Genomic DNA, 22,543 nt, shown 5'->3' with positions numbered 1-22,543 from the left:
AAGCCATGTGTTGGCTCTGGAAGGAGCTATACTCTAATCTTGTGAAAGAAGTGTTTCTTCACTGCCTTCTTTGTTGTCTATGCAATGTGTGCACTGAAATGTCTCAATGATATAGGTTATGCTGCCATTTCAGCAACCTCCTCAGCGTGAGCGTGTGCCGCTGTAGTTTCAGCCCTGAAATCATCTCACATGTTAATAGAGCCTGATTAACTATGTCCCTTATGGTAAAAGATCAGCACACAATTTAAGGAGACACATTAAAATTCAAACAATTCCTAAACTCTCCATGTAGGGAAATAGCGACTGAAGGAAAGAAACATTCAACCCCATTACGACATCGCTGGTATGTCACTGATGCATTGTTACAGTGTCGAGCAATTTTGGGTTTTTCTTCCCAAGCTGTGAAATCTCTTGTGCACAAACTGTATTCCCTCTACCAGTGAAAGTGTTGTAAGCCTCTGTGTTCAAAGAGTAATACTTCCACAGCCCACTGAAGCGACATTCAGGGAGGAGAACTTGAGGTATCCAAGGTGCTCACCTCCAAAGAGCATTTGCCTCTTTCATTCTGCACCCCTGCCTTCCTTGCTCTCCCCCAGCTTGGCAGGTATTAGTTATTACCACAGAGCTGCCCAGACCTCAATCTAGAACATAGACGTGAACGTTGTGAGTTGTCTGATCAGGAAACTACTTGTTTTCTCCTGCTCCTCTTAGCTGTTAAGTTCCAGACTCTCAGCAGGAAGGCTAATGTTTCATGTGTTTCTGACTTTGGGTAATTTATTTATTGGTATACTTATGCATGTTCGGATCCCTTGTCTAGCCATCCTTCACTGCCTGATCCAAATCTAATGAGAAATGTTAAGACAATAGGAACACTCTGTAGCCTTCAATAACTCACTCTCAATTTGTAATTCCTTTGTGATTGCTGCAAGCTATCAATGGGGAGGAGAAAAAACACAAACCAACAAAAAACAATAAATTAGCAAGTAAAAGATAATTAAAAGGAGCCTTCTAAATTTAATTAACATGCAAATAAATTCATTAAGGTTGATATCTTGCTTCATTATGAGCTGTAGGAAAATAAAGAATTAAAGTGATTTCCACTGATGAAGAATCCGGATGCTTGTTGTGTATATTAGTGGGAAATATGATTTTACCATCTAGCAACAAATCTACATATTTGCTAGTCATCGAACTCATATAGACAAACTGAAGGTAAATTCAGTAATTTAAGCGTGTTACCTCTTCTCATTGCACAAACTGAACTCTTGGATAGTAACTGAAATGTACAAATTTCTATGCTGTTTTCAAAAGAAAGATGTTGTGTTTCTCCTAAAATGAGTAAAATGATTAGGGTTCAAATGAGAATGAGTACTGAATTTTCCTAAAATATTTCTTTTTTTTTAAACTGTATTTTATTGGCACAAAAAAATGCCCCTTTTCCTTACTTTGACAGTTTTGCATAAATTGGGCTGAGCCTTAGAATGAGGCTGTAATCTAACCTTACCTTTGTTTTTTCAGGGATAGTACTAATCCACTCAGAGACAGATATTAGAAATTCAGATGTAACAGAGATCAAATAAATACTCTTTGAAGAAAAGAAAAAGGCCCCCAAATCAGGCATGCATGTAATAGCTCGTTTGGGTGCATTTCTAAACAAAGATTTCTATTGCAGCTGTAATCCTTGTGATTTCATGGGTAGAGACATAAAGCAGGGCCCTACCCTGACTGCCAGGGTTGAAGGTGAAGGAAGGAAGAGACTGAGGAGGAGGTGGGGTGATGCTGGGGACTAGGGGAGGTGCAGCTGAGGGGCAAGTGCCCCTTGATATGGTATTCACGGGGTAGTCTGGCCTCACTGGGATGCCCTTGGTTTTAGGACCTCACCCTGTAAGTTGTGGCATCTTGGGAAGAAAGTCCAGATGGGTCCAGCTAGGAGGTGTGTTTTGAGGATGAGCAGCTCTGGAGGAGGGGCTTACAGAAACCAGGTGGAAACACCAGAGTGTGTATTGGCCTTTCAGGACTGTGGTCAGTCAAGGCTTCACCCTGGCTCCTCAAAGCCCATTCAGTGATGTGACTGATTTCACATACCTCAAAGCAATTAAATAGTAGGCAAACCTAACTGTGCAGCATTTACAAGCAGATAAATGTTCCCTACATCTGCACATACCCTACATCTTACCACCTTAAATAGTGAAATGAAATGCTTTACCTTTAAAAAATTAAATATAAAATGATGATAAGTGTTGAGTATTTCTACACATCTATGTAATAACAAGCACTATGTGTAAGATATCTGCATCCATCTATCTGTCTGTCCATCTGTCTGCCAACCTGTCTGTCTATCATGAAAACCTAAAATGCCTTACACATCAGATGTAAGTTATATGTTTTTGGGTTGGCCAAAGTTCACAGTGATGAATGTGATCAAATAGTGAGAAGAATAAGAAGTTAAAAATAAAATTCAGAGAAGGTGATGAAAGGAAAAAAGGTATCGAAGCACATAATATACCACACTAAAAAAACCAAACCCACTGCCGTCAAGTCGATTCCGACTCATAGCAACCCTATAGGACAGAGTAGAACCACCCCATAGAGTTTCCAAGGAGCGCCTGGTGGATTTGAACTGCTGACCTCTTGGTTAGCAGCCATAGCTCTTAAGCACTACGCCACCAGAGTTTCCATACCATACTAGGGTCTTCTTTATATGGCTGTTGTTTCTATAAGAGTTTTCTGTGTAAATTGCCCCAGTTCTCTTTCCCTGGAATTTATGCACCAACTTTTTGCTTAAGTATTGCATGACAGGCTTCATAGGCATGCCTTTTCTCATGTGCATAGTTTTGTGGTTCTTTCCTTTATCCATGGGAACTTAACTGTTGTCTGCATCAACTTTAAACAAAGTTGGAAAAAAGAAGACAGAAGACTCCGAACCAGAGAAATGACACTGAGAGAAAGGCACTACAGACATTGCTGGCTTTGAAGACAGAGGACCACAAGCCAAGGACTGCAGGGATTCTCTAGAAGCTGGAAGAGGCAAGAAAACATCTTCTCGTCTAGAACCTCCAAAAAGGAATGCAACACTGCCAGTACCTTGATTTTTTTCCCCAGTGAGATCCATATCAAACTCTGACCTCCAGAACTATAACATAATAAATTCAATTCACTAAATAGGTGGTAATTTGTTACAGCAGCAATAGGAAACCAATACACCTTCCAGCTTCTTTGTTCAGCTTGAAAAAGAAGAATAATTAAACAATCAGGGCTAACGTATCCATAAAATTTTTTCCAAGACATATATAAGAACTCAGCAAATGCAAAGGCGTTTAAATATCTGCACGTTGAGATGGTCATACGAGATACTTAAAAGTGTGCATGATCAGCTCCGTGTCCTCCATGCACAAAGAGAAGCCAGCATTGTCAGTCATGGCTAATAATGGGTAGATAATATTTACATAGCACACATTTCAAACAGAAGCATTCCAGGAAATCTGTTTAAATATATATTTGAAATTTTAATTTCTATGCAGTGGATCACTCAGTCACTTATAATATTTTGTCAGGAGACATGCAAGAATTGTTGAAAATTAGTGAGCTCCACCATGGGTCATTGAGAGATAAAAAGCAACTCACCATCTCGGCGGTTGAGCCTTGCAAACCCAGGGCTATGGCTGCTGGACAGCTCTGAGGAACTGCTGAAGGATGAAGGAGGCAGGGCTGACAGCAGAGGCTCCTCACAGCTATCTGTCAGGGGAAAATGCCACATTTGGGTTAATGTCCTCATTACAGCCCTCTACAACCAGCAACCTAAAACATTACAAATCCCAGAGCAAACATCAGCCTTAATGGGGATGGTTGGAAGCATAAGAATACAAAGAGAAGGCCTGCTGTTACTGCTTCTGTTGAACACATTGTTGAATTGAAGTCCCAGACAGCATAAGAAAAGAAAGGGAGTAACTACCTAAGGAATGGAAGGGTGATGAAAAACTGTCATCATTCATAACTGAAAGAAATGAAAAAACAATCTACAAATTATTAACAAGAGTTAAAAAAAGGCTATATATACCAATATTAATCAAATTTCTGTATTCTCAAAGGGTTAAAAACATAATTAAAAAACAAAATAAAACAAAGTATTTACAATGACAACAAAATATGAAGTACCTGAGACTATTGCTTAAAAGTGGACCTGATTGAATCAGTTAAGGGCTTACCAGAGTGAAGGCTCCCTGAGATGAAGAAGAAATTCTGCCTTTGGAGCAGCTTCAGGCTGTGCCTTCCTGAGAGTTCCTGTCCATCCTTCCTGAGGACCTAACTTGCAGATTTCAGAATTGTCTGTCAATCTTCCACAACTGTGTAAGCCAACTCCTTGCTATAAATCTCTTCATATTTATCTCCTACTCCTGCTTCCTTGGATGAACCCCGACTCAAAGAAGTAAGGAGACTCGGCATTGGGGGAGATGCCCATTCTCCACATTTTGCTGTTAGGTGCTGTGGAGTGGGTTCTGACTCATAGTGACCCTATGGACAACAAAATGAAACACTGATGGTCCTGTTCAATCCTCATGATCGTAGTTATGCTTGAGCCCACCGCTATAGCCACTGGGTCAATCCATCTACTTAAGGGTCTTCCTCCTTTTCCCTGGCCTTCTACTAAGCACAATATCCTTCTCCAGGGACTTATACCTCCTGATAACATGGCCAAAGTATGTGAGATGAAGTATTGCCATCCTTGCTTCTAAGGAGCATTCTGGCTTCACTTCTTCCAAGACAGATTTGTTTGTTCTTTTGGCAATCCACAGTACATTCAATATTCTTCACCAACACCATAATTCAAAGGTTTCAATTTTCTTCAGCCTTCCTCAGTCATTGCCAGGTTTCACGTGCATATGAGGTGATTGAAAACACCATGGCTTCTTTGGTCAGGGGCGTCTTAGTCCTTAAAGCGACATCTTTTCTTTTTAACACTTTAAGAGGTCTTTTGCAGCAGATTTGCCCAATGCAATGCATCCTTTGATTTCTTGACTGCTGCTTTGATGGAATGGGGCATCAGGATTGGAGGAAGAATGCCAGAATGCTCCTCAGAACCAAAGGTGGTGAGATTGTGTCTTACATACTTTGGACATGTTGTCAGGAGGGATCGGTCCCTGGAGAAAGACATCATGCTTGGTAAAGTACAAGGTCAGAGGAAAAGAGGAAGACCCTGAATGAGATGGATTGACTCAGTGGCTGCAACATTGGGCTCAAGTATAACAATGATTGTAAGGATGACACAGGACCAGGAAGTGTTTTGTTCTGTTGTGCACGGGGTTGCTATGAACGGAATCCACTTGACTATACATCACTTAACAACAACAGCTTCCGTGGGTGTTGATTGTAGATCCAAGTGATATGAAATCCTTGACAACTTTAATCTTTTCGTCATTTATCATGATGTTGCTTATTGGTCCAGTTGTGAGGATTATTTGAATGTGTACCCTCTGCAGAGAACAAGAAATTCTTCACAAATGTATGTTGTTGTTGTTAGGGGTGGTCAAGATTATTCTGACTCATAGTGACCTTATGTACAACAGAACGAAACACTGCCCAGTCTTGTGCCATCCCACAATCCTTGTTATGCTTGAGCCCACTGTTGCAGCCACTGTGTCAATCCATCTCATTGAGGGTCTTCTTCTTTTTCCCTGACCCTCTACTTTACCAAGCATGATGTCCTCCAGGGACTGGTCCCTACTGATAACATGTCCAAAGTATGTGAGATGAAGTTTCTCCATCCTTGCTTCCAGTGAGCATTCTAGCTATATATACATCTTTGAAGACAGATTGTTCATTCTTTTGGCAGTCCACGTTATAGTCAATATTCTCCACCAACACCACAATTCAAAAGCATCAATTTTTCTTCAATCTTCCTTATTCATCAACCAGTTTTCACATGCATATGAGGTAACTGAAAACACCATGGCTTGGGTCAGGCACACCTTAATCTTCAAGGTGATACCTTTGCTTTTCAACACTTAAAAGAGGTCTTTTGCAGTAGATTTGCCCAATGCAATTCATCTTTTGATTTCTTGGCTGCTGCTTCCACCGGTGTTGATTGTGGATCCAAGTGAAATGAAATCCTTGACAACTTCAATCTTTTCCCCATTTATCATGATCTTGCTTATTGGTTCACTTGTGAGGGTTTTTGTTTTCTTTATGTTGAGGTGTAAGCCATACTGAAGGCTGTGGTCTTTGATCTTCATTAGTAAGTCCTTCAAGTCCTCTTCACTTACAGAAAGCAAGCTTGTGTCATCTGTATAAAGCAGGTTGTTAATGAGTCTTCCTCCAATCCTGATGCTCCCTTCTCCTCAATATAGTCCAGATTCTCAGATTGAACAGGCATGGTCAAAGGATACATACAACCCTGATGCACAACATATCTGACTAAACCACGCAGTATTCCCTTGTTCTATTTGAACTACTGCCTCTTGATCTATGTACAGGTTCCTCATGAGCACAATTAAGTGTTCTGAAATTCCCATTCTTCACATTTCTGTCCGTAATTTGTTATGAGCCACACAGTCAAATGCCTTTGCATAGTTGATATAACACAGGTAAACATCTTTCTGGTATTGCCTGCTTTCAGCCAGGATCCATCTGAAATCAGCAATGATATCCCCTGTTCCATGTCTTCTTCTGAATCTGGCTTGAATTTCTGACAGTTCTCTGTTGATGTATAGCTGCAGCTGCTTTTGAATGATCTACAACAAAATTTTACTTATTTTTCGATAATTTCCACATTCGGTGGGATCACCTTTTTTAGGAATAGGGATAAATATGCATCTGTTCATAGCAGTGGGTTGGTTTTGGGTATGCATCTCTTCCAGTTGGTTGGCCAAGTAGCTATCTTGCAAATTGCTTGGCATAGATGAGTGAGCACTTCAGTGCTGCATCCACTTGTTGAAACATCTCAGTTGGCATTCCATCAATTCCTGGAGGCTTGTTTTTTGCCAATGCCTTCAGAGCAGCTTGGACTTCTTCCTTCAGTACCATCAGTTCCTGATAATATGCTACCTCTGGAAATGGTTGAACATTGACCAATTTTTTTCGGTATAGTGACTCTGTGTAATCCCTCTATCTTCCTTTGATGCTTCCCGCGTCGTTCAGTATTTTGCCTGTGGAATCCTTCAGTATTACAACTTGAGTCTTGAGTTTTTTTCTTCAGTTCTTTCAGCTTGAGAAATCTTGTGTTCTTCCCTTTTCATTTCTATCTCCAGGTCTTTGCACATACCGTTATAACACTTTAGTTTGTATTCTCAAGCTGCCCTTTGAAATCTTCTGTTTGGCTCTTTTACTTCATTTCTTCCTTTTGCTTTAGCTACTCGACAGTCAAGAGCAAGTTTCAGATCTCTTCTGATACCCATTTTGGTCTGTTTTTTTCTGTCTTTTTAATGATCTCTTTCTTTATGTATGATGTCCCTGATGTCATTCCACAAATGGTCTGATGTTTAGTCATTTAGTGTTCAACAGATCAAATTTATTTTTGAGATGGTCTCTAAATTCAGGTGGGATATACTCATGGACTTGTTCCAATTTTCTTCAGTGTCAGCTTGAACTTGTACATGAGCAATTGATGGTCTGTTTGGCAGTCGCCCCCTGGCCTTGTTCTGACTGATGATATTGGGCTGTTCCATTATCTCTTTCCACAGATATAGTCAATTTGATTCCTGTGTATTCCATCTTGTGAGGTCCACATGTCTAGTCACCATTTTTGTTGGTGAAAAAGGTATTTGCGATCAAGAAGTCCTTGGGCTTACAAATTTCAATCGTTTGTTCTCTGGCATCATTTCCATCACCAAGGCCATATTTTAGAAGTACTGATCCTTCTTCTTTGTTTCCAACTTTTGCATTTCAATCACCAGTAAGTATCAACTCATCTTGATTGCATGTTTGATCAATTTCAGACTGTAAAAAAAAAGAAGTTGGTAAAAATCTTCAATTTCTTCATTTTTGGCCTTAGTGTTTGGTTTGTAAATTTGAATAATTTTCATATTAACTGATTTTCCTTGTAGGTGAGTGGATATTATCTTATCACTGACAGTGTTGTACTTCAAGATAGATCTTGAAACATTCTTTTTGACAATAAATGGAACACCATTCCTTTTCAAGTTGTCTTTCCCAGCATAGTAGGCCATATGATTGTCCGACCGATTCAAAATGGCTAATACCAGTCCATTTCAGCTCACTGATGCTTAGGATATTGATGGTTATGCTTTCCATTTCAATTTAGATGATTTCTAATTTTCCTAGATTCATACTTTGAACATTCCTTTTTCCGGCTATTACTGGATGTTTGCAGCTTTTCTTTGAGTCATGCCACATCAGCAGATGAAGGTCCCAAAAGCTTGACTCCATCTATATCATTAAGGTTGACTCTGCTTTGAGGAGGCAGCTCTTCCTCAGTCGAATTTTGAATGCCTTCCAACTTGAGGAACTCATCTTCCGGTAGTACATCAGACAGTGTTCTGCTGCTATTCATAAGGTTTTCACTGGGTATTTCTTTTCAGATGCTGAGGCTTCTTTCTAGTCTATCTTAATCTAGAAGCTCTGATGAAACCTGTCCGCCATGGGTTACCTTGTTGGTGTTTGAATACTGGCAACATATCTTCCAGCATTACAGCAAGGGGCAAGCCCTCATAGTACAACGAACTGACAGACATGTCGAGGAACAAATGCACAGAAACAAGTAAATACACCAACAAAGCAAAACTGGCACAGGATGAGACCAGAATGCTCATGGTTACTCCAAGACTGGAGACAATCTTCCTGTCTTATATTCTGTCTATCTGGGTTTATTTTAAGGAAGATCTAAACCATTAGGGAGAAAGTTCTGAAAATTTGCCTAAATAGAAAATGAGATGAATAAAGTGTCCTCTGTGGTACCTTATCTATTTCCTACACCTTTAGATTGGCTGTCATTTGTAAAGAGTTTCTGTTGTGGGTTAGTTACAAAATTATTGTACAAAACATTCTCCCATGACCCAGAACAATCAGCAGTACTTTAGCATTCTTTGTACAGTAGCTTCAATTCAAAATCATTATGTTAAATATTAATGCATGCTATCATTTAATTTTAGTTGAGTTGCAAGGCAATTTTCAAATGAACTCACAAAATCATCCAATGTTTAAGTGTTGTACACACATTGCTTACCACGAAAGGAGATATGCCATATTGAGATATCTCTTTGTTAGCTGTAAATAGTAAATATGAATGATAATGTCAAAAATCATTATTTTCATTATAATTGCTACACAAATGGTCAAATAGAAAATTCTTACAAAAGAATACAGAAGGAGGTATGAATGGATGAACTAAAGGAAGTATGGATTTAAAAGTGGACTGCTGGTCCCCACACTTGTGGCTGATGCTTAGGTAGCTGTACTGTGTGGTTCAGACTGTGGCTGACAAGCTATGAACCCTGCATACTCAGGGAGAACCCCACAAACACACTCTCCTCACACACTCAGCAGTTGAAAGTGTCACCATTGCATTCGTCAAGCAGAGATAACAAGATAAGAAATTCGGAGATAACACACACAGCTGTTTCGGCTGGAGGAAACCTTGCTGAGGCCAGCTTCAGCCTCATTTCCACATCCTTCTCCTTTAAGTGACCTTCTCTCCTGCCCTCTCAGTCCATTCTCAACGTGGCAGCCTGAAGCTGGTCAAGCTGCCCTTTGACCATGGGGTTGGGGTCACTGGTGCCTGGGTTGTGGCTGCCATACTGCAACTGTCGTGTCAATAGTACCATCTCCCCAGTTGCCACACTTGGTGACCCTGGCACCTCCTTTACAATTGTCACCAGATTCTGGCTACTCAGTGGGACCTGCTTCATCCCCTACATAGCCCTGTTCCATTCATGCTGGTCCTTCTTCTCAGCATACACCCAGTGATTTACTCAGTCCCCTGTTTGTGTTCTCAACACTCCAAACAGAACAGAACCTCCAAGAGGGCCAAGGGAGGGGCTTGGGATATTCTGTACACCTCCATCTCCCCTGTGCCTAGAACACAGCCAGCTCATAATAACCAGGTAAAAACAATGTCTGAAACATAAAATATTTTCTTATTAATACACAGATTTATTATAAATCATGCCTTCTGTACAGAAAGGCCCACTCCCTGTTTGTCAGTGTGTCATACTGCAATGGCCTGACTGTTGCTGTGATGCTGGAAGCTAAGCCTTTGGTATTTCAAATACTGTCAGGGTATTCCATGGTGGAGGGGTTTCAGTGGAGCTTCCAGACTAAGGCAGACTAGGAAGAAAGGCCTAGTGATCTACTTCTAAAAACTAGCCAATGAAAACCCTGTGGATCACAACAGAACATTGCCCGACTGGCTTGCTTTGGACATGTCATCAGGAGGAATGAATGATTGGAAGAAGACATTGTGTTTGGTGAAATGTAGGGGGACATCAAGGGTGAGGGAGACCCTCAGTGAAATGGAGTGGCACAATAGCTGCAAGGATGGACACAAACATGCCAGTGATCAAGAAACTGAAACAGGTCTGAGCAAAGTTTTGTTCTGTTGTACACGGGATTGCCATGAAGTTGGAGTCGATTCGATGGCAGCTCTGTCTATCTTTCCATCCCTCCCTCCCTCCCTCCCACCACATGTTTGTCAGTTTGTCTACTGTGGTAGATTTCATGTTGCTATAATGCTAGAAGCTTTGCCACTGGAATTTCAAATACCAGCAGGGTCACCCATGGAGGACAGGTTTCAGCTGAGCTTCCAGTCAAAGACAGCCTAGAAAGAAGGACCCAGAAGTCTACTTCTGAAAAAATTAGCCAGTGAAAACCTTATGAACAGCAGTGGAACACTGTTTGATGTAGTGCCGGAAAATGAGGCCCTCAGGTTGGAAAGTACTCAAAATATGACTGGGGAAGAGCTGCCTCCTCTAAGTAGAGTTGCCCTTAATGATGTGGATGAATCAAGCTTTTGGGACCTTCATTTACTGATGTGGCACAACTCAAAATGAGAAGAAACAGCTGCAAACATCCATTAGTAATTGGAAGGTGGAATGTACAAAGTATGAATCTAGGACAATTAGAAACCTTCAAAAATGAAATGGAACACATAGACATCAATATCCTAGGCATTAGTGAGCTGAAATGGACTGGTAGTAGCTATTTTGAATCACACAATCATATGTTCAGCTATGCTGGGAACGACAAATTGAAGAGGAACAACATTGCATTTGTCGTCAAAAAGAACATTTCAAGGTCTATCCTGAAGTACAATGCTGTCAGTGACAGGATAATATCCATACAACTACAAGGAAGACCAGTTAATAACGACTATTATTCAAATTTATCCACCAACCATTAAGGCCAATGATGAAGAAACTGAAGACTTTTACCAGCTTCTGAAATTGATCAAATATGCAATCAAAATGCATTGATAATTACTGGTGATTGGAAGGCAAACATTGAAAACAAAGAAGGACTGGTAGTTGGAAAATGTGGCCTTGGTGATAGAAATAATTCCAGAGATTGAATGATAGAATTTTACAAGACCAAGGACTTCTTCATTGCAAATATCTTTTTTCTCCAACATAAACAGCAACTATACACATGGACCTTGCCAGATGGAATACACAGGAATCAAATTGTCTACATCTGTGGAAAGAGACGATGGAAAAGTCCAATATCATCAGTCAGAACAAAGCCAGGGGCTGACTGTGGAACAGACCGTGAATTGCTCATGTGCAAGTTCAAGCTGAAGTTGCAGAAAATTAGAACAAGTCCATGAGGGCCAAAGCACAACCTTGAGTATATCCCACCTGAATTTAGAGACCATCTCAAGAACAGATTTGATGCATCGAACACTAATGACCTAAGACCAGACATATTGTGGAATGACATCATACATGAAGAAAGCAAAAGGTCATTAAAAAGACAGAAAAAAAACCAAAATGGATGTTAGAAGACACTCTGATAGTTGCTCTTGAATGTAGATTAGCTAATGCAAATGGAAGAAATGATGAAATAAAAGAACTAAACAGAAAATTTCAAAGGGCAGCAGGGAAGACAAAATAAAGTATTATAATGCCTTGTGCAAAGATCTGGAAATAGAAAACCAAAACAGAAGAACATGCTCTGCATTTCTCAAGCTGAAAGAATTGAAAGAAAAATTCGAGCCTTGAGTTGCAATATTTGAAGGATTCTATGAGGAAAATATTAAATGATGTAGGAAGGATCAAAAGAAGATAGAAGACATACACAGAGGCACTATACCAAAAGTAATTAGTTGCTGGAAGTGCTCAGTCCTCTATGCCAAGAAATTTAGAAGATAGCTACCTAGCCATCAGACTGGAAAAGATCCATATTTGTAGCAATTCCAAAGAAAGCTGATCCAACAGAATCCAGCAATTATTGAACAATATCATTAATATTACATACAAGTAAAATTTTGCTGAACTTTACTCAAAAGCCATTGCAACAGTAGATTGACAGGGAACTGCCAGAAATTCAAGCTAGATAGAGAAGAGGACATGGAACAAGGGATGCCATTGCTGATGTCAGCTGGATCCTGGCTGAAAGCAGAGAATACCAGAAGGATGTTTACCTGTGTTTTACTGACTATGCAAAGGCATTCGACTGTGGGGATCATAACACATTATGGATAACATTGTAAAGAATGTGAATTCCAGAACACTTAATTGTGCTCGTGAGGAGCCTACTCTTACACCAAGAGGCAGTTGTTCTAATAGAACAAGGGAATATTGTGTGGTTTTAAGTCAGGAAAGGTACATCAGGGCAATATCCTTTCACCATACTTAGTCTGTATACTAAGCAAATAATCCAGGAAGCTGGACTATATGAAGAAGAATAGGGCATCAGGATATGAGGAAGACTCATTAAAAATCTTTGATATGCAGATACACAACTTTGCTAGCTGAAAGTGAAGAGGACTTGAAGCACCTACTGATGAAGATCAAAGACTACAGCCTTCAGTGTGGATTATACCTCAACATAAAGAAAACAAAAATTCTCACAACTGAATCAATAAGCAACACATGATAAACGGAGAAAAGATTGAAGCTGTTAAGGATTTCATTTTAGTTGGATCCACAATCAATGCCCATGGAAGCAGCAGTAGAGAAATCAAAAGACGAGTTGCATTGGGCAAATCTGCTGCAAAAGATCTTTTTAAAGTGTTAAAAAGCGAAGATGTCACTTTAAGGACTAAGGTGCACCTGACCCAAACCGTGGTGTTTTCAATCACCTCATATGCATGTGAAAGCTGGATGATGAATAATGAAGACCAAAGAAGAATTGATGCCTTTAAATTACGGTGTTAGTGAAGAATATAACATGAACTGTCGGAAGAACCAACAAATATGTCTTGGAGGAAGTACAGCCAAAATGCTCCCTAGAAGCAAGGATGGTGAAACTTCATCTCACATACTTTCAACAAGTTATCATGAGGGATCAGTCCCTGGAGAAGGACATCATGCTTGGTAAAGTAGAGGGTCAGCGGAATAGAGGAAGACCCTCCAGGAGATCGACTGATACAGTGGCTACACGAGTGGGCTCAAGCATAACAAAGATTGTGAGGATGGCGCAGAACTGGGCAGTGTTTCATTCTGCTGTACATAGGGTCACTATGAGTTGGAACTGACTCGATGGCACCTAACAATAACACCCTTCTATCATCTACGTCACCAAAAATGCTAGTAAATGAATCCAAAGCATTGAGAGAGGGAAATTTTACGAATTCCAATTTAAAAGCAAAAATAACATTGATTCCTAAACCAACAAAAATAGTGGATTACAAGAAGTCTACATACATTTTCACCCACGCAAAATCTAAATAAAACATTAATAAATGTAATGCAGTAGTAAATTAAACATAATATTGCACAAGAACAGTGTGGCTTTTGTACTAAAGTTTTATTGGAAATATACTTAATAGATTATGGGAAGGTTACATTCAGAGAGTTTGGAAAGGCATATGATTACATTTAATGTATTTTCTGCATTTTGAAAACCAATTAGAAATATATGGATACTTCATCAGTATGATTAAAAGATTAAAAGAACGATTCCCATGTCATTCCAAAATGTTTATCTCAAGTCACAACCAGCATTATCCTAAGGAAAAAGCACTGGAAATAATCTGATTAAAGGGAGAAGCATGACAAGAATGCCTGCTGTTGACATTATTATTTAACGTTATTCTGATGGCATTGAGTAAACGAGAAAGGAAAAGGCAGAGTTATTCCTGTCTATTGATTAAAAAAAAAAAAAAATTTTTTTTTATTGATAAAAAAATCCAAACATTTTGAATCAAAAGCTATGATAAAGAATAAAATATGCAATTTAGGCAGAAGACTACAAAACTAAAATAGAAGATGAATTGCTTCGCAACGCACACGCGAAGGTCTGGCAGTACAATGGAAAGAACAACATCTGTTTCTAACAAAGTCCGAGAAATATACCTAGAAATACAGAAATAAGCAAGTGTAAAAGATCCATATTAAGAATATGGAAAAAGGCAATGAGAAACATAAAGAGAATTGAGGTAAATGGAAATAAACCCACTGTTTCTTGATTGCAAGCCTTAACAGTTTAAGGATGCTGCCAAAAACAAAATCACCAGTAATTTTCAATGGGTCTTGATTGCATGTTTGATCAATTTCAGACTGCGGAAATTGGTAAAAATCTTCAGTTTCTTCATCTTTGGCATTAGTGGTTGGTGTGTAAATATGTATAATAGTCTTATTAACTGGTCTTTCTTGTAGACATATTATTCTGTCATTGACAGCAGTGTATTTCAGGATAGATCCTGAAATGTTCTTTTTATGTCTTTGGGTGCATAAATATTTATTACAGTCATGTCCTCCTGGACGTATGTAGTGTCCTTCCTTATCCTTTGTGGTGGATTTTACTTTAAAGCCTATTTTGTCAGAAATTAATATTGCTATTCATGCCTTTTTTGATCGTTGTTTGCTTGATATATTCTTTTCCACCCTTTGAGTTTTAGTTTGTTTGTGTCTTTAAGTCTAAGGTGTGTCTCTTGTAGGCAGCATAGAGACAGATCGTGTTTTTGTAATCTGTTCTGCCACTCTCTGTCTCTTTATTGGTGCATTTAGTCCAATTACATTCAGCTTAGTTACTGAGTTCAGTGCTGTCATCTTGATGTCTTTTTTGTGTGTGTGTTTTTGACAGTTTCTTTGCTCCATTTAATTTTCTGTGCAGTCATTTTTGTTTATGTATTTTCTTTTCGTCTTTTTTATTGTTGTTGATTTTCTATTTGCTGAGTCCTTATGCTCTCTTGTTTTTTATTTTGATATGTAGGATTGTTAGTTCCTTTGTGGTTACCTTAATATTTACTCTGATTTTTCTAAGTTTAAACCAATCTTTTATTTCTTTGTATCACCTTGATTTCCTCTCCATATGAAAGATCTATGGCTACATTATTTAGCTCCTCTTTTTTGTTTTAATGTTGTCATCTTTTACATATTGACATCTTTGTTTCCCTATTTTCACTGTTTTATGTTTGATTTTTTGTGTGTGTGTGTATGACTTCCCTATCTGGGTCAATATCTGGTTGGTCTGTCCTGTGTTCTGGTCTTGGGTTTTTATCTGATGTTATTGATTTTCTAACCAGAGGACTCCCTTTAGTATTTCTTGTAATTTTGGTTTGATTTTTGTAAACTCCCTAAGTCTCTGTTTATCTGGAAATGCCCTAATTTTGCCTTTGTATTTGAGAGATAGTTTTGCTGGATATATAATTCTTGGCTGGCAATTTTTTTCTTTCAAGACTTTATAGATGTCATCCCATTGCCTTCTTGCCTGCATGGTTTCTGCTGAGTAGTCAGAGCTTAATCGTATTGATTCTCCTTTGTAGGTGACTTTTCGTTTATCTCTGTATGCTCCTAAAATTCTCTCTTTATCTTTAGTTTTGTCAAGTTTGATTATAATATGTCTTGGTGACTTTCTTCTGGGATCTACCTTGTGTGGGGTTCGATGAATATCTTGGACAGATATTTTCTCATCTTTCATGATATCAGGGAAGTTTTCTGCCAACAAATCTTCAACAATTCTCTCTGTATTTTCTGACATCCCCCCTGTTCTGGTACTCCAATCACTCATACGTTATTTCTCTTGATAGAGTCCCACATAATTCTTAGGGTTTCTTAATTTTTTTAATTCTTTTATCTGATTTTTCCTCAAATAAGTTGGTGTCAAGTGTTTTATCTACAATCTCACTAATTCTGACTTCCATTTCCTCAATTCTGCTCCTATGACTTCAATTGAGTTGTCTAATTCTGAAATTTTATTGTTAATCTTCTGGATTTCTGTTTGCTGCCTCTCTTTGAGATTCTTGCAGCATGTTAAATTTGTCATTATGCTCTTCTGTAATCTTCTTAAGTTCCTCTTTTGCTTTGTCTGTGTGTTTCTTGGCTTGTTCTGGATTTTGCCTGATATCCTTCCTGATCTCTTCAAGAGTTCTGTATATTAATCTTTTGTATTTTATTCTATCTCCAGTAACTTCAGGAAATTTTCTTCCTCCAGAAGATTTCTTGATTCTTTGTTTTGGGAGCTTACTGAAGCCATCATGATCTGCCTCTTTATGTGATTTGATATTGACTGTTGTCTCCAAGCCATCAGTAAGTTATTATATTTATTTTGTGTTTGCTTACTGTGTCCTAGCTCCTTGTTTTGTTGTGTTTCGATATGCTCAGATAGGCAGCTCGTGTGAGCTAGTTTGATTATTGGTGTCTTTGACCCTCTAATGTCCTGTCACCAGGTGGTTAGATCTGTTACTAGGTATGTAAGCCCAGGAGTCCATTTAATTTTCTTGTATGGATTCAGCTCAGGTGTCCAGGTAGTTGGTCAACACGTGTGTGGTGCGGGCTCTTACCTATAGTCCTTAATGGTCAGAGATGATTGGAGTAGGCACAGGTATTTGGCTGCAGTAGGGGTCCCTGTGCTGAGCAAGGCAGGGGACTGACAGCTGCCCCTGAGTGTCTGAGAGGAAAGCATCTCCCTGTTCCTTAAAGAGTGTAGGTGGGTGAGTTTTGCAGCCAGACTATGGACACCCAATGCTGTTGGCTGTAAGGACTGGGAGGCACCACTTATTCTTGGACCTCTGTTGCATGTCGCTAGGTGGCATGGATGGAGCCACTGGTCCTCAGGCCCCAAATGTGGGTAGGCGAGGACCCTGATTAATAGGTAGAGCAGTGTCAAATATCACGAACCTCCCACTCCACCATATTGTAGATACAGTTGAAGTTAGGCTTTAGGTATATAACCTGTTGAACTGTGCTAATGAGGGCCTATGCTGTTGAAATGGGCCCACACAGGTCAATGTAGGGGTGAAAGGCATTCAAAGACTGTAGACCCCTTACATCTGTGCCTAGGCAAAGGAGCTGTGCCTGCCCTGAGTTCCTGGCAGCTGGCAGATCATTTTTCCCTGTTTGTTAATTTGTTCCCTCTCCAAATCCAGGAGAATGGCTCAGAGTACGTGATGGGTCCTACTTCCGGCCCATGGGACAAGGCAAGCTCTGAAGCCAGCCCAGGACCCAGTGCAGAGTGGGGAGGAAACAGGAAAATGAGAGAGAAGTTTTTCCCAAAGGGGTGCTTTTTGATCCTCAAGATAATTTGGATGCTTGTACTTTCCTTTTGCCAATTGAGTTCTGCTTTTCACTGGTCTGGAGGCTTGAGGAGATTCTCCACTGCTCAGTGTCTCCCAATGTGGAAAACGTGTCCTGAGCACCACTGCTTGCCTCACAGCTCCCACCAGCCAATCCAGCCTACAGGGTGCCAATTCCCACTGGGTCAGGTCTGGCAACTCTCTGCTGCTTCTGAACTGTCTCTCCTTCCCCCTGCCACTCAGTCCAATTCCTCAACTTTGCCTTTGATGTTCAGGGCTCCTAGATTGTCATATATAATCGATTCGCTTGTTTTTTGGGGTCTTTTTGTTGTTGTTGTTATAAGAGGGACAACAGGAAGCATCTGACTACTCTGCCATCTTAGTTCTGTTCCCCTTGAAAAGTTCTTTTTGACAATTAGTGCAATGCTGTTCCTCTTTCAGACAAGACGGACTGGGAAGAAGGAGCTGGAGATCTACTTTTGAACAAATTGGTCAATGATAAACCTATGGATAGCAGTGAAACATTGTCTGACGTTGTGCCAGAAGATGAGACCCTCAGATTGGAAGGCACTCAAAATACAACTGGAAATGAGCTGCCTCCTCAAAGTAGAGTCAACCTTAATGATGTGGATGGAGTAAAAATTTCAGGATCTTCATTTGTTGATGTAGCATGACTGAAAATGAGAAGAAACAGCTAGAAACATCCATTAATAATTGGAAGGTGGAATGTATGAAGTATCAATCAGGAAAATTGGAATTAAAAAAAATTTATTGCTCTTTAAGTGAAAGTTGGCAAATCAAATCAGTCTCTCCTACAAAAATTTATATACACCTTGCTATATACTCCTAGTTGTTCTTGCCCTAATGAGACAGCATGCTCCTTCTCTCCACCCTGTATTTCCGTGTCCATTCAGACAGCTTCTGCCACCTCTGCCTTCTCATTTCTCCTCCAGACAGGAGCTGCCAACATAGTCTCATGTGCCTACTTGATCTAAGAAGCTCACTCTTCACCAGTATCATTTTCTATCTTATAGTCCAGCCAATCCCTGTCTGAAGAGTTGGCTTTGGGAATGGTTCCTGTCTTGAGCTAACAGAAGGTCTGGGGACCATGACCTCTGGGGTCCTTCTAGTCTCAGCCAGAACTTTAAGTCTGGTATTTTTACGAGAATTTGAGGTCTGCATCCCACAGCTCTCCTGCTCCTCGAGGGATTCTCTGTTGTGTTCCCTGTTAGAGCAGTCATCTGTTGTAGCTGGGTACCATCTAGTTCTTCTGGTCTCAGGCTGATGTAGTCTCTGATTTACGTGCCTCTTTTCTGTCTCTTTGGCGCATAATTACCTTGTGTCTTTGGTGTCCTTTACTCTCCTTTGCTCCAGGTGGGTTGAGACCAACTGATGCATCTTAGATGGCCTCTTGTTAGTGTTTAAGACCTCAGACGCCACTCTCCAATGTGGGATGCAGAATGTTTTCTTAATAGATTTTATTATGCCAATTGACCTAGATGTACCCTGAAACCATGGTCCCCAAAGCCCTGCCCTTGCTACGCTGGCCTTTGAAGTATTTGGTTTATTCAGGAAACTTCTTTGCTTTTGGTTTACTTCAGTTGTGTTGACCTCTCCTGTGTTGTGTGTTGTCTTTTTCTTCACCTAAAATAGTTCTTTTCTACTATCTACTATCTCCCTCCCTCCCCACTGTCATAACCATCATAGAATATTTTCTTATCTGTTTAAACTATTTCTTGAGTTCTTATAATAAGCAGTCTCATACAATATTTGTCCTTTTGCAACTGACTAATTTCTCTCAGCATAATGCCTTCCAGATTCCCCCACGTTATGAATTGTTTCACAGTTCCATCATTGTTCTTTATCGATGCATAGTATTCCATTGCATGAATATAACATAATTTATTTATCCATTCATCCATTGATGGGCACCTTGGTTGCATCAATCTTTTTGCTATTGTAAACAGTGCTGCAATGAACATGGGTGTGCATATATCTGTTCATGTAAAGGCTCTTATTTCTCTAGGATATATTCCAAGGAGTGGTATTGCTGGATCATATGGTAGTTCTATTTCTAGCTTTTTAAGGAAGCACCAAATCGATTTCCAAAGTGGTGGTACCATTGTACATTCCTACCAGCAGTGTATAAGTGTTCCAGTCTCTCCACAACCTCTCCAACATTTATTACTTTGTGTTTTTTGGATTAATGCCAGCCTTGTTGGAGTGAGATGGAATCTCATTGTAGTTTTGATTTGCATTTCTCTAATGGCTAGTGATCATGAGCATTTCCTCATGTATCTGTTAGCTACCCGAATGTCTTCTTTAGTGAAGTGCCTATCCATACCCTTTGCCCATTTTTTAATTGGGTTATTTGTCTTTTTGTAGTTGAGTTTTTGCACTATCATGTAGATTTTAGAGATCAGATGGTGATTGGAAATGTCATAGCTAAAAACATTTTCCCAGTCTGTAGGTGATCTTTTTACCCTTTTGGTGAAATCTTTGGATGAGCATAGGTGTTTGATTTTTAGGAGCTCCCAGTTATCTAGTTTTTCTTCTGGTGTTTGTGCACTGTTAGTAATGTTTTATACACTGTTTTTGCCATGTATTAGGTGTCCTAGTGTTGTCCCTATTTTTTCTTCCATGATCTTTATCGTTTTAGATTTTATATTTAGGTCTTTGATCTATTTTGAGACAGTTTTTGTGCATAGTGTGAGGTATGGGTCTTTTTCATTTTTTTGTAGATGGGTATGCAGTAATGCCAGCAATATTTGTTAAAGAGACTGTCTTTTCCCCATTTAACTGATCTTGGGCCTTTGTCAAATATCAGCTGCTCATATGTGGATGGATTTATGTCTAGATTTTCAATTCTGTTCCATTGGTCTATGCATCTGTTGTTGCACCAGTACCAGGGTGTTTTGACTACTGTGGTGGTATAATAGGTTCTAAAATCAGGTAGTATGAGGCCCTCCACTTTGATCTTCTTTTTCAGTAATGCCTTACTTATCCAGGGCCTAGAAATTTGGAATTTTTAAAAAATGAAAGAGAACACTTGAGGATCAATATCCTAGGCATTAGTGAGCTGAAGTGGACTGGTATTGGCCATTTTGAATCAGGCAATCTTGTGGTCTACTATTCTAGGAATGACACATTGAAGAGGAATGGTGTCACATTCATAGTTAATAATAATGATCAATATTGGCTCAATGATTGTAACAAATGTATCATAAGAATACAAGATATTAATAATAGTGGAAACTGTACAGGTGAAAGGGGTATAAGGCAACTTAGTGTAGTTTCTTCATAATTTTTCTGTAAACCTAAAACTGTTGTAAAAATTTATGTATATATGTATACATATATATACATGTATACATTAAAAAATTAAATAAGCAGAGTTAGCATGTGACAAGTATTGAAAACTAAACGTCATTTTGTGTTGGCTAGCTAAGTGCTTGTCAGTAACATAGCCCTCCTGAAGGTCAGCTGCTCGTTTTGCTAAAGAAAACAAATGACTCAAATATCCAGAAACATTTTGCAAGAAAAAATGCACCTCCTCATTTTCTTGTCAGCAGTCATTCAGCCTCACTTATGAAAAAAGGTAAGGTGGGTTTATTTATAGCCTTGCTGAGGAAGCAGATAATCTGACCTTGCCGGCTGTTCATCGCAAGGTGTGTCCCACAGCTGAACACCCCGCAGTTCCATGGAGCACCACCCGGAAGGCAGAGTGCATCGGACAAGGGCATTATACCTCTCAGGCCTGGGTGACCACACACAGTTGACCGAATGTTGGGGCACTCCAGGGGTGCTCGCTTTCCCACTGAGCACTCCCCTTCACACACTAAGGACTCAGTGTCTGTAGCATCCAGACACAAGGTCAAAGAGTCCCTAATGTGGCAAGTGGCTGCAAAGAACGGATGACAAACTATGTGCCCTTTCCAAGAGCCACACCTGGAACCACCTTAACACTGTGGCACAGAAGCTTTCAATTTTATGTTTCCAACTCTAAGCACAGAGGACTTGGAACGCAGAAGGCACTGGGCGGCGTCAGTATATCTGGGATGCATCTGTCTGTGTTTGTAATTTTAGTTAGTTCCTTAGGATCTTCTGTTCCGTTAATCCCCTAATGTCAGCACACTCAGGGTGACCCTGCCCTTGGCTCCCTAGGCACAAACAGGGCAACTCTGGGAATGTAGCATTTTCTCAAAAAGGGGAAACATCTGATCTCTACCACCCCAGCCAGGTGCAGCAGGGGAGGGGGCCAAGGTTATGATAATTTGAGGCTGTCATCAAAGGAAAAGGACCTTCAGTAATGAAGGGATGTTCCACATAAAGTACTGCCATCAGAAGACGATATTTTTCCTGCTTAAAGCAAGAAAAGTCAAGACAAGTCCACAACTCCAGAAAGTATTTCCTAACAGGTATTTTTTTGGAAGGAATTCACAAATAAAATGAAGTCACAAAATTTTCACATTTACACAACTGTATGCAATAAACATAATAATCAGAAAAAGCAAGGCCAGTTGTTTTGCAAACACTCATTACAAACGCTTTTCTCAAAGTGGGGCTGGGGTCCAGCGCTTGCTTCACTAGCTGGGCCTCAATCCCTTGGGCGTGGCTGAGGCGTCTCACAGAACCATAGAATACTTGGAATTCTGCCGGGGGGACATCAGCTACCACAGGGCTGCCAACATTTAGTCCCCTCCTGATGCCCTGGGGAGGTGGAAGGACGTCCAGGCCCTGGTCATTGTTTCAGGCACAGTGAGCGGGAGAGGGATGACTACACCAAAGAGCCGCACTTGAGGTAGAATGGTCAGGGCATGAATGCTGTGGACTCATAAAGAAGTGTGGACAGCCTCAGACACTGGGGCTGAGATGCTTCCACAAGGGGCTGGCAAGGGTCAGCAGGGGGCAGGGGCC

At 40.0% G+C, this 22,543-nt stretch overlaps 1 protein-coding gene across 5 annotated transcripts in view; it reads right to left on the bottom strand.

The window, feature by feature from the left end:
- The window catches only part of LOC100661670 (contactin-associated protein-like 4), a 162,058-nt gene extending 158,245 nt beyond the window's left edge, over window positions 1–3,813 (bottom strand). For all 5 annotated transcript variants that reach the window (XM_064286340.1, XM_064286344.1, XM_064286343.1 and 2 more), the window contains exon 1: window positions 3,625–3,813. In XM_064286340.1, coding sequence (XP_064142410.1) covers window positions 3,625–3,775 — 151 coding nt within the window. In that variant the 5' untranslated portion in view covers window positions 3,776–3,813. The remainder of the gene's footprint in view (window positions 1–3,624) is intronic.
- Window positions 3,814–22,543: the final 18,730 nt, after the last annotated feature.

The sequence above is a fragment of the Loxodonta africana genome, chromosome 6 (genome assembly GCF_030014295.1).
Source record: "Loxodonta africana isolate mLoxAfr1 chromosome 6, mLoxAfr1.hap2, whole genome shotgun sequence".
Taxonomy (NCBI): Eukaryota; Metazoa; Chordata; class Mammalia; order Proboscidea; family Elephantidae; genus Loxodonta; species Loxodonta africana.
The sequence above is the reverse complement of the archived record's forward strand: the minus strand, read 5'-3'. Positions and strand labels throughout refer to the sequence as shown.